Raw genomic sequence first — 12,273 nt, forward strand, 5'->3', positions numbered from 1 at the left:
TCACTCCAATGTTAATCGCGAAGAGGATTTTCGAGACTGCACCCTTTTTCAACTCGCTCGTGTTACCACATTTCGGACACGAGGACCACGAAACTTGGTGAGCGTGTTCTTTAAGGCATTTCTGGCTTGATCGTGAAAAAATTTTGGTGCTATCATGTATGGTTTTGAATATATAGCACCAGTTTGACGTCCTGCATGTGAGGCTGAAAGGGCTGAGAAACAGCAGTCCCAGTCCGTTACCGGGGAGCAGGGGGGGGGTCGGCAACGATCACCGTGGCAACCGAGATCAGCTGGGCCAGCACAGACAGTCTGTCTGTCTCTCTCTCTCTCTCTGTCTGTCTATGCATATATCTCTCTCTATCTGTCTGTGAGTCTCTATCTCTCTCTCTTTGTCTGTCTCTCTCTCTCTCTCTTTATTTGTCTGTCTCTCTCTCTCTCTATCTGTCTATCTCTCTCTCTCTCTACCTGTCTGTCTCTCTCTCTCTCTCTCTCTACCTGTCTCTCTCTACCTGTCTATCTCTCTCTCTCTCTACCTGCCTATCTCTCTCTCTCTCTGTCTGTGCATACATATATCTCTCTCTATCTGTCTGTCTTCTGTCTCTATCTGTCTGTCTGTCTGTCTGTCTCTCTCTCTCTCTCTCTCTCTCTCTCTCTCTCTCTGTCTGTCTCTATCTGTCTCTCTCTCTCTCCCTCTCTCTGTCTGTCTGTCTCTGTCTTTCTCTCTCTCTCTATCTGTCTGTCTTTCTCAGTCTATCTGTCTGTCTCTCTCTCTTTTCTCTCTTTTCTCCCTTTTTTCTGTCGCTAACTCTTCCCACATCGCTGAGTGCACACAAACAAACAATAGATCACAACGTGCAGCTCGATCTGACTCGGTATGCCATCATTCAGTTTTTCAGAATATAGATAATTCGCATCGTAAGACGCGAAAAACTGCCAAACATTTCTCATAAGGAATGTGTGGACGAGGTCAAAAAAATCGCAAATCTCCTTCTCTGGCATACGTTGACCTAGACACACCATTCAAACTGTAAAATGTACATAGAAGTCAAAATTATCAACATGATAGCATACTTTTGCCTTAGCTTTCATAGTTTTTTCGTCACGGGGCAAAGCGCACAGCCCACTCTCGTGATTCCCCGGCGGGGAATTGTCTAGTGTTTATTTTACAATCCACTGTACATTGAGAGCCATTTTTTCTGTCGCTAACTCGTCCCACACCGTTGAGCGCATACAAACAAACAATACATCAAAACGTGCGGTTCGATCTGACTCGGTATGCTATCATTCAGTTTTTCAGAATATCAATTTTTCGCGTCATGAGACGCGAAAAACTGCCAAACATTTCCCATAAGGAATGAATGGGACGAGGTCAAAAAAGTCGCAAATCTTCAACATTTTTCAAACATCTCTTGCTCTGGCATACGTTGACCTAGACACACCATTCGAACCATGAACTGTAGATGAAACTATGAATTATCAACATGATGTCATACTTCTACCTTAGCTTTCATATTTTTTTTGTCACGGGGCAAAGCGCACAGCCCACTCTCGCGATTCCCCGGCGGGGAATTGTCTAGTGTTTTATATACCAGAGCCGAGTAGCACCGTTCGCCCGTCTTAATATTGTTGTATTGAAACAGACTGACTGAGCTCCATTAGCTGTTAGCCCTGCTACTCGGAGGCCAGTAGCTCCGGGCCAACAGTGGAGTGTCAAGTGCACAGATAGATAACGTTAGCTGTTAGCTCCGCTACCCGGAGCCCAGTAGCTCCGGGCCAACAGCGGAGTGTCAAGTGCACAGATAGCTAACGTTAGCTGTTAGCTCCGCTACCCGGAGCCCCGTAGCTCCAGGCCAACAGCGATTAGCAAAGTTATAAGGGTCCATAAGTATATCATATGTGTGTCTTGGTAACAGTAACGGGGCTACGTCAGTCTGTTTCAATATAACAATATTAAGACGAGTTAATGGCGCTACTCGGCTCTGGTATGTAAAACAATAGGCCGCGATCTAAGCCAACAGCAGTGACTTCGCTTTTTCTACAAAGAAACATTAACCGGAGCGAAAAGCTAACTGTGCTAACATCCGCACACCTCTAACAAAAGTGAGGTAATTGAATCTAAACATTACTGTCGTGATTTTGGGAAGATTAATTGTTTATGGTCGGTGTGTTTCTATATAAGGTCGATCTGTTTATTTATATATATATATATATATATATATATATATATATATATATATATATATATATATATATATATATATATATATATCTCACTGAGCTAAAACGTTAGGCCGCGCTAGATGCTAACTGCGTGAGACTTGGCCTTTGTTCTCTCGCGGCGCAAACGGTAGCCATTAGCTAGATGCTAACTGCGTGAACGGTAGCCATTAGCTAGATGCTAACTGCAAGAACATTGGCCTTTGTTCTCTCGCGGCGCAAACGGTAGCCATTTTTCTCTCCGGGTGCGAACTGTACTGTCATGTTTAGATCCTTAACACGGGTCAGATTTGTAGTTGGAGATATTACACTCATCATCTTGGGATTTTTTTTGTTTGTTTTTCTGTTTTCATACAAGAATATTAACACAAGCTAAAAGCTGTTTTTCGTATCTAATCGTGTAGATTGTGACTAGTATTTAATACTCCCTTCTGTCTACTGAAAAACACATTTCTCCTGTTTGTGATAAGATGTTATTAAATGCCTTTCTATGTAGTTAGATAAATATCATACTTTAGATGTACCATACACGTTTACAATCTACCTTGATTAAATAGAAAAGGAAGCATTTTCATACATGACTATTTTTGCTTTTGGTAATAAATGTGCATTCAGATGTTGATAAGCACATTTGTTGAAGTTATTGTTATCTTGTGTGTTATATTTATCATGTCATAGTAATTCTTTGTTCTTAGGAATAAATGATTTGATACTGTGTAGTATAAAATTGACATAGTATTTTAATTGTAATTTATAGTAATTATAAATTATAATATAGAATTATTTTAAAAAATACTGTGCTCAAAAACACACAAATTATGACAAGTACAGATGTTTAACTTGTGTCTGTTATGATATTACCTTGTTGCTAACACTGACTCGTAACATTTGACAGACATTTATCCTTTTATTGCCTGTTGTCTGTGATAAGATTAAAGGGTTCCTGTGCTGAGTGACCGCTGACAGCTGAGAGTGACCATCATCCTTCATCCATTGCCCTCAACCTTCACAGAGCAGTATCACCACATCACCTACACACACAATCACCACATCTTCATCGTTTTCTCAAATTTCATTCTACATATAAGATTATATTAGGTTGTCTTAGATTAGTTTAGTTTACATTAGGTGGTTTAGATCAGTTTGACAAGCATTTCTCTTGTTGTTTTCTCTTGTTTTTAACTTCTATCAGCAGGATGCCAAGGAAGTCGAGGCGGTCTGTGGTGTTGAAGCAGCGCTGGAGGAAGCTCAACCTGGAGGAGCTGAGGTCTTCCCCCACCCCTCCGGAGGTACTTACACAGTAGATAAGCCTCTGTGTTGCAGTGACAACTGTCTGCATGAAAATGGCTGTAGAAATGTCACATCTATTGCTTTGTCCTTAACTGCTGAGTTCTGAATGTCTGCCATGTCTTTTGATGTTAATGTCTCATCAGACGGTGTCCTCCTTCCGAGCTCCAGTCGGCAACGTATGTTCCTACCTCAGACACACACAATGAGACATGTTTTATTATATTTTGTTTTAACTTGTATGTCTTTATCTTATGCTTGTTATGATTATCGTTAATTAATTTTTGTTTTTTTATTTTTGTCTTTAATCTGTCATCAGGCAGTTGGATCTTCACCCCCAGCCAAGCCTTTCTGGAGCCTGGATGATGTGCAAGTTCGTGCACATAAGTATCTACTTGTTTTATCCCTAAATGATCAAGAAATTAATTCATCATCAATATTGAACTTTTTCAACAGGTTTTCCTGTACTTTTTTACTGGTATAAACAAGTGATTGTTGATATCTCCCAGTAGCCTTTCCTTCATCAGTTTAACCTTTTATCTGTTATGTACTTTACCAAACAGGCCGTGGTACCGGTTACCGCCATCCAGTGGAGACGTGGCCAACTTCGAAGCTCACTGGACAGAGCCACAAGTTGGTCATCCCACCTAAGTCTCCTGACAAGTAGGTGATATTATTGTCCAGTTTATGAAGGAAGTAATTGATCTTGAGAGGGATTAATGATTTTCATGCTAATGAAATTTTCTTTGTTGTTGCAGTTTGTTCTGATTGTCGGGGACTCCCATCTCCGGGCCTTTGTGGACCGTTTTGCCAAGATGCCAGAAGGGAAGTTTTCTTTTGGTATCATGTCGACCCCTGGGGCCCATGCTGCTCAGCTGCGCGCTGAGGTCCTACATGCTAAGGTTCCTCAAGACCCTGATGCTGTTTGTGTTCTTGCTCCTAGCAACAACCTGACCGCGAGCAGGACCGTTGACGAGGCAGCCGTCGACTACGCCCAATTCCTCACTGCTGTGAGGAGCCGCTGGTCGGAGGTAGGCTTTTATTTCATGTCTTGCTTGTCTTGTATTGTTAGTAGTTAAACAACACTAGTAGTACATTGACTACTTTAATAAGATTAATTGTATGAGCTTTCAAAAAATGTGTACTAAATATGGTGTGTGTGTGTGATTTTGAATGAAACTCCCCCCCCCGCCTGAACGAGGATGAGGAGCACCAGAGGGCCCTTCGCCACGCGTACCATCATGTGACAGCTCGTATGGGTAAGTAACAAAAAAAAATCTTGTCAATTAAAACAAGTAAAAGAAATGTACTTGACCTGTACGCACCCACCCGCCTGCCGGTGGGCGATTTCAGATAACTGACTGTTTTCTACACTGCGCAGTGACGTATCTCGCTTCAACTTTCATCATTACGGACATACTATATGTCATTGGAAAGGGTAGAATCAGCAATTCATTCATCCAGTTGATTTTGCAGAAATCATGAGCACTAAACCATAAATCATGGATATTTACCAGCATGGTAAACGTGAGATACAAGAAACGCACAGCGACTCCCGACCTTTGACGCGGCCATAAAGCCGTAATATGTGTCCAATCCTCAATTATTTATATTCCAGTTGTCCGTAAGAATCCACTGATCAAAAGCATCAAAATGGTTTTTCATAAAATTATTCCAGCTTGTGAATATCGTCCAGTAAAGTCCATTTGTTTACCGTCTACCAGCTTTGTTCGTCAAATAAAATCCACACTTTACCGGCCGTATCTTTATTTTTTCTAGTTCCTGTATGGTGTTGTTGGGTGTGCTTGTTTTCATCACTTTGCTGGCTACAAAATAAAAGTGTCCCCATCTTTTTCTGTTCAGTTTTCACCCCAGCACAGCCCGTGAAGTACATGGAGCGCTCCTTGTTTAAAGGGCTAATCGGCTTTGTTTACTGTTTTTTGCCGCCTTAGTACAGGGATAGCGTTTTGGCTATCAACATGTCAATCACCCAGGCTTCTAGCCAGTTATTTTACCTTTCCAACGATGGTAGGCGTGCCCAGGTCCGTTTTGTACAAGCCGAGGAATATCGCTGCGTCTGGCAGCTAGCGGGCTAACTTTATGCAGCAGACGCACTCACACCGGACATGTAAATTTTTTTTGATGGCAGTTTTCACAGTTTACAATGGCGAAATCCACAAAAAACACTAAATATGTCCGAGAAGAAGACCTGGAATGGATCATGGCATCATTTGATGAAACTGAAGACAGTGAGTAGGGCTCTGAGAGAGAGGAGATGTTTGCTCAGGGCCTCGACGACATCTTAGATCGGTGAGTAACGTTATCTTTGATGATGTTTGATTTATTTATTTAGCCATGAGTGAAATTTGAATGAAAGTTAGTGGGAAGGGGTTCTTATGCTTACAGTGAACAGTACAGTATATATTGGCATTTCATAAATGACGCTAATTGGTTAGGGCCCCAGGGGCTAATTAGCCTAGCTAGCATCAACTACTCAACCAAAGCTATGTAATCCTTGTAATTCTGTTCTATGATGTAATTCTCTTTGAGTCTCTAATTCCCTTTTATTTAGGTTTTTTTTTTTTTAAATCAAGCTTGTACACAAATTGAACTAGATCTTTTTCACTGACCAGACACTGGGAATATTCACCCAATTCAATTATTCTGTTTATGTACCTTTTTTTTTTTTTCCTGATTTTGTGTAATATGTAATATCATATCTGTGTTTATTTGTTTCCTATGTAAATAGCACCCTATTGAATTGCATTTATATATTTTTTTTCATTATATTTGGTAACATTTGTGCATTGTGTTTTGTAGGTCACAGTCTGAAGACAGTGACGTGGATTGGGAGCCTGAAAGTGAGGCAGTCAGACGCCCAACCCCCTCTCCTGCTGAAGGCGGTCTTCAGAAGTGCCAACGATCCTCCTCTGCATCCACCAGTGCTACCTCCCCCGCTGCGTACATACAGTATTAGTATATTGAAAGATAATAAAATCCTTGTTTGAAATTCACTTCAGTATGTCATTTTTGTATAATGGTTACTATTCTGTAGTGTCTTGTCGCATGACAATATCTCAATATGGCCACCTAGAAGCGTGTGGAAACCCCTCCGACCACCCATCAAATGAATGTGTGAAAAAATTATGTTTTGAATCATGGAGGAAGGCTTTATAGTCACCAAAATGCTTCAGTAATGTTTCCAGTGTCACAGAAGTGAGTAAAAGCATTTGGCACAATTTGGCCATTTGGAGACGTTTTGGAGAGGTTCGTGGACGCCAGTGACACCACAAACTAAAAACTCCAGAACTCCCATAAGGTTAGGCCTAGAAGTCTAAAATTTCATCCAGGTGTAGTTGACAAGATGTAGAAGGTATGTGGTATATTGCCATATGCCTTACATGAAGCACATCTGAGTTATTGTTGTTCAAAAATGACTTATTTTTTTCAAAGAAAAAATGTTTTAGAGCCATGTTTGAACTGATGTCATTTAGGTTGTGTGTATGGTACATGCTAGGTAAGCACATTTCCAGAAACTAGAGGTTTTCAGCTTTCAAGTGAAGTATCATACATCCATCTGGGACTTGTAGTTGTGTTATAAGCTTTTCCATTTGGGTATGCTAAATAGGCGAAAATTACCAACAAAGGTGGGTGCGAAGGGGTTAAAAATGTCTGTGATGAACATAGTCATACATGTGTGAATATTGTAATGACTTTTTTTTTTTTTTTCTTCACGTTTTTAGGTTTGAGGTACTTCTCTGCGGAGGAGTACTTCCCCCGTACGTGCTTGGATCTGTGGAGCAGAGACGGCGTAAGTAGAGTATCTGTGTGATAGAAAAGGTCTAATTTGCTATAATTTCTTGTGTGTCGATATGAAACAGTCGACACGAGCTACCTTTGAAGTTAAACTGTCTGTAAATGGATTTGTATTGTCATGTCTGCAGGTTCACCTGAGTGACCGTGAGGGGATGGGGATCCTCACCCAGCTGCTGTGGGCCTCCACGGAGCAGTTCCTCGAGACACCACCACTACCTCCCCCTCCCCCGGTGTCTCCTACTCCTTCACAGCCACTTAGGAAGGTTTCTCCTAAGCTGGTTGTGAAGGGAGAGGTGCATGCTCCTCTGTCTCCTGACCCCTTCCAGTGGAAGGTTGTTGGTCAGAGCAGCAAGGTTAGTAGTTTTTTTTTTTTTTTTTTTTTTTTTTTTTTTTTTAAATTATTAATATATTGTGTCTTTTACATGTGTTTGTGTACATTTTGGTTTACGGGTTCAGTCATAACTAAAAAGCACCTATTTAATCAAATATGTGATGTGCTTTCCCAGCCGCAGGTTCCTGGTCCGGCCAGCGTGGCTCAGCAGCAGGTGACTTATTTTTCTTTTTTCACAACAAGTTAACTGGTTAGTATTAAAACTTTGTGTATTTGACCTGACAAATATTCATTTGTCTTTGTGGTGTTTCTTCTTCCACAGGAGAAGGAGTCCTTCCTTCCACTGAACCCACGGTGGTTCAGTAGCACGACCCTTTGTGCTATGGAGGAAGTGTCTCCTTCTCAGCTGTCTGACGTGGTGGACGTCCCATCTCTTCCAGCGCGCAAGAAGGTAAATTGTGTGACATCGCTTCTCAGCTGTATTATAAAGTTTCTCCTTGTTCCCTACAGTTACTGGTTCTGTGTTTTATTTGACGGTGCAGGTGGCCTCCCCAACGGCAGCCAGGCGTCATAGGACCACGGAGAGACGCCCTCCTGCCACCAGTCTCCTGTGAACAACGTATGGTACACAACTGACGTACATAGTCAATGTTTACAGTTAAAACAGCGTCTTCATGGAGACATAACTACATTGTCCACTCTGTCTGAATTTTAATATATTTGTTCTCATCTGTCAACAGCAGGTTGGATCCCCTCCAGCCAGGCTGTCACGGAGACTGGAGGACGACGGCCCCTCCAGCCCGGTTCCTCAGTCCAGGACCACGGATGGAACACCCCCTCGCACCCAAACTTCAGTGACCAACGTATGTTACTCTCTGACACAAGACACAGTCTCACTCAGAACACACAGTGTGTTCACTGAGATGCGTGAAGTTTAACATATTTGTTCTCATGTGTCAGCAGCTGATTGGATCCCCTCCAGTCAGGTTGTCCTGTAGTTTGGGTGATCCGGCGACCCCCTGCTGTTGACCGGTTGCGAAGGTCAAGATTATTCCTATTGAATAAAGTTCATAATGTCGTTAAAGTCTTCATTTATTATTATTTGTTCTCAGGTGGCCAGGATGAAGACCCCTTCACCGGCTGGACCATCCCAGACCATTAAAGCTGCCTGTCACTCTCCTTGCCCAGTTAAGTTATTTACTCCACAACAGACACACACAGAACGTTTACTGTAAAATGCTGTAACTACATGAAACTGGTTCATTTAACATCTCTGCTACTATTATCTTTCGCTGCAGTTCACAAATGTCAGTGAGTAATTGAAATAAATTTGGAAAACTTTTCTTGTATCAACTTGCTGCATTGTGTTACCTCATGTCTAGATATTAACTGGTGTTATTACTTATCACAGACCGTCGGGACACCAGTTCCCTCATCGTCCTGCTGGCCCTGGATTATTGATGACGGACTTGCCACCTCTCATTCCCCTTCTAAAGAGGTAATGATATTTACATTTGGGTTTATTGTGGGCTTAATAAAATGTTTGTTAGAGGTAAAGTGTGGTTTACTTTGAACTGAAATGCAAAAGGAAGGAAATGAAGGAGGGACTTAATTACTATTAATGTTTTCATGTGACACACGTACAATGGATGTATCAGAGTTAAAGGTCCTTTTAAAGCCTCCTTCAAACTTTGGTCAAGATTACAAGGGGTGACAAAGGTTTATGATGGTCTCAAAACATTTAAATTTGAAATATGGAATAATCTGTGTTAGTAATGTGTTCAAGTCAAGTATGATAATACTTAAGGTCGTTTAAGCATAATCATTTGTGTATATGTAAGATTATCTATATGGTAAATTGATCAGGAAAATTTGGTGGAAATGATATTGTATAATCAGTTAGTTTAAAGCTGCAGTAGGTAAAATGTTTTTAGTCACATTTGCTTAAACTGTCACCCTGCTATGACTGTAGTATATGTAAAAGTTCATTACTACCACTAATAATGTTAACTAGGCTTATGATGATGCTAATAAGTAATCCTTTATGATAATAATTTCTTATTTCAGGTGCCGCTTAGTGCTAGTATTAGGGCTAGTCATAGTCAGAGTGACATGAGGTACAGGAAGTTCTCCAGGAACCAACAGTGTACCTGCATGTCCCTGACTTTTCTGGCTTATCTGAACGAGGTCTGTCAGTTTAACACTGCTGTCCTTGATCGAGTGCTGGCAAAGGGAGATTCACTTTTTGTAGGTTTAAAACAACAGCTGATCCAGGAAAAAAGATTCCGCAGTGACCATCTCGCTGTGGAAGAACTGCCCAAACAAGTCCTGACTGACAGATATGTGTAACGTCCACATGCCTGAAATCAGGTGTGGACTTGTGGAAGCCAGGCTTGGTATCTGCCCCTTGCCACACAGTTAGTGTCTGTCAGGTGACGTTAGTCTGGCTTTAGTCATAAGTCCAGAGTGTATTGCAGTTTTCCGTGACCACTCAGGCAGGTATGGTGTGTTTGATTCACACTCAAGAAGTGTGATGGGCTTACCTCACCCCCACGGAACTGCAATTATGAAGACCTTCTCAAAAATCAGTGACTTGGCTGAACACCTGCACAAACTCTTTGCAAATCGCGGCCCTTCTGCCAGTTACGAGTTTGTGCTGGTGTCATTCGAAGCCATTGGTTCAAGAGAATGCCCTCAGGTGTCTCTGGCACACAGCGTATCCATGACAGCTCTCCCGCCAGCAGCAGAGTGCGTCCTCAAGACGGCTCCTGCACCGCCAGCAGCAGAGTGCGTCCTCAAGACGGCTCCTGCCCCGCCAGCAGCAGAGTGCGTCCTCAAGACGGCTCCTGCCCCGCCAGCAGCAGAGTGCGTCCTCAAGACGGCTCCTGCCCCGCCAGCAGCAGAGTGCGTCCTCAAGACGGCTCCTGCCCCGCCAGCAGCAGAGTGCGTCCTCAAGACGGCTCCTGCCCCGCCAGCAGCAGAGTGCGTCCTCAAGACGGCTCCTGCCCCGCCAGCAGCAGAGTGCGTCCTCAAGACGGCTCCTGCCCCGCCAGCAGCAGAGTGCGTCCTCAAGACGGCTCCTGCCCCGCCAGCAGCAAAACATTTCACAAAGTTGCCAAAGCAACAGTGACAAAGAGCGATGCGTCAAGCCAGCAAAAAACACACATTACTGTCTGGTGAAGAAAAAAGAAAAAAAATTGAATATGAAAGGAAAAAGTACAGCAGCTGTCTAGAATTTAGAAGAAAGAAACTCCAAGCACAAAGAATAAGATATGCCCAAGACAGTCTCCATCAGAATCAGCGATTACTTTCCTTCAAATGTTACTATGAAAATGTTCAAGATAACAAGAAGGAAGAACTCGTCAGAAGAGGGAACAGGGAAAATGCTACTTTCAAGAGACAAGGGAAGACTTGCATCACAAAGAGATACAGGGAAGGATGCCACGATCCGCACCACTCAAAAGGAGCGCATTCGAGGTAGATACCAGTCAGATACAGTGTTTCAGAGCACACACAGATACAACAGGGATCAAAGCTATAGCCAAAAGAAAAAGCAAGATTTCAATCTCAGATATCACAGCGATCTGGAATTTAGACCAGCGGAGAGGAACCAAATTGGCCACAAATGCTGCCTTTAGCACATTTTACAAGATGCAGAGAGCACTTAGAATCAGGAGAAAATACAGAAAAATTGTGCCCCACCACCCCCAGCCCCTGATTGATCCGGTGATGGAAGCAGCCATAGCTGTCTTTCGTGAGTCCATTAGACATGGACCCACATACATTTGTACCGTTTGTAACAGAACCATGTTTCCTAATCAGGTCAAAGAATGCAAAAGACAAAAATATTGTAAACACACAAAAGTCGCAGCAGCATGCTTGACAGGAAACTATGTTCACTTTTGTGACAGTGACTGCTCTACCCCTTGCTCTGTGCCACAAGAAAGACTGCATGAGTGGATATGCTACAACTGTGACAGCCACCTTAGAGGATGCATACCACCCATGGCAGTGGTAAACAATTTGGAGTTGGCGCCCATCCCCCCAGAATTGGCTGCACTTAATGTGCTTGAGAGGCAGCTGATTGCAAAAATCTTGCCATTTGCAAAAATTGTTGCTCTGCCAAAAGGCCAACAGAGAGCAGTCCACGGAGCTGTTGTTTGCGTTGCATCAGAGGTGGAAGTGACGAATAAACACCACGGATCGGGAGCACTTCTTGAGGCATAAGCTAAGGGTATGGGCTACAGCCTCTTGAGTGCTGACCTCTCTGTGTTTAGAGTAGGCCTGCATAATTTGTTTCATTTCGTAGCACTTGTTAACATCATGTCTTAACATTTTTGATGATGTTCTTAAGGAATTCCGTCATCTCGTGCTCCGATTTCGCTACATATGACATCATGTACATGATGATATAGATACAAGGAAGATGCCACAGCAACACGTTGGAGACAGATACAAGGAAGATGCCACAGCAACACATTGGAGACAGATACAAGGAAGATGCCCCGTTCTGCACCAGAAAGTAGAAACACATTTGAGATAAATACAAGGAGGATACCACAGCAACACATTGGAGACAGATACAAGGAAGATGCCACAGCAACACATTGGAGACAGATACA

The 12,273-nt window shown here is 42.6% G+C and overlaps 1 protein-coding gene across 2 annotated transcripts; it reads left to right on the forward strand.

Moving 5' to 3' along the window:
- The first annotated feature begins 1,850 nt into the window (after positions 1-1,850).
- Positions 1,851-11,881, forward strand: LOC119016130. Of its 2 annotated transcripts, none has more exons than XM_037092032.1 (17): positions 1,851-1,982; positions 3,149-3,506; positions 3,651-3,683; positions 3,824-3,877; positions 4,068-4,167; positions 4,263-4,535; positions 4,706-4,763; positions 7,248-7,315; positions 7,449-7,673; positions 7,827-7,865; positions 7,974-8,102; positions 8,194-8,270; positions 8,392-8,514; positions 8,615-8,692; positions 8,764-8,838; positions 9,063-9,149; positions 11,781-11,881. In XM_037092032.1, exons 6-12 carry the CDS (start codon positions 4,320-4,322, stop codon positions 8,263-8,265), a joined length of 807 nt encoding a protein of 268 aa, XP_036947927.1. In that variant the 5' UTR covers positions 1,851-1,982; positions 3,149-3,506; positions 3,651-3,683; positions 3,824-3,877; positions 4,068-4,167; positions 4,263-4,319; the 3' UTR covers positions 8,266-8,270; positions 8,392-8,514; positions 8,615-8,692; positions 8,764-8,838; positions 9,063-9,149; positions 11,781-11,881. The 2 variants fall into 2 exon arrangements, with proteins under 2 accessions (XP_036947927.1, XP_036947928.1); XM_037092033.1 differs by lacking the exon at positions 11,781-11,881 and adding an exon at positions 9,719-9,904.
- The last annotated feature ends 392 nt before the right edge of the window (positions 11,882-12,273 follow it).

The sequence above is a fragment of the Acanthopagrus latus genome, unplaced genomic scaffold, assembly GCF_904848185.1.
Source record: "Acanthopagrus latus isolate v.2019 unplaced genomic scaffold, fAcaLat1.1, whole genome shotgun sequence".
NCBI lineage: Eukaryota > Metazoa > Chordata > Actinopteri > Spariformes > Sparidae > Acanthopagrus > Acanthopagrus latus.

Coding starts and splice junctions, on each gene's coding strand:
- LOC119016130 (XM_037092032.1), top strand. CDS start 4,320: ATGCCAGAAGGGAAGTTTTCTTTTGGTATCATGTCGACCCCTGGGGCC. Junction 4,536..4,705: donor TGAGGAGCCGCTGGTCGGAG/GTAGGCTTTTAT, acceptor CGCCTGAACGAG/GATGAGGAGCACCAGAGGGC. Junction 8,103..8,193: donor CTCTTCCAGCGCGCAAGAAG/GTAAATTGTGTG, acceptor TTGACGGTGCAG/GTGGCCTCCCCAACGGCAGC.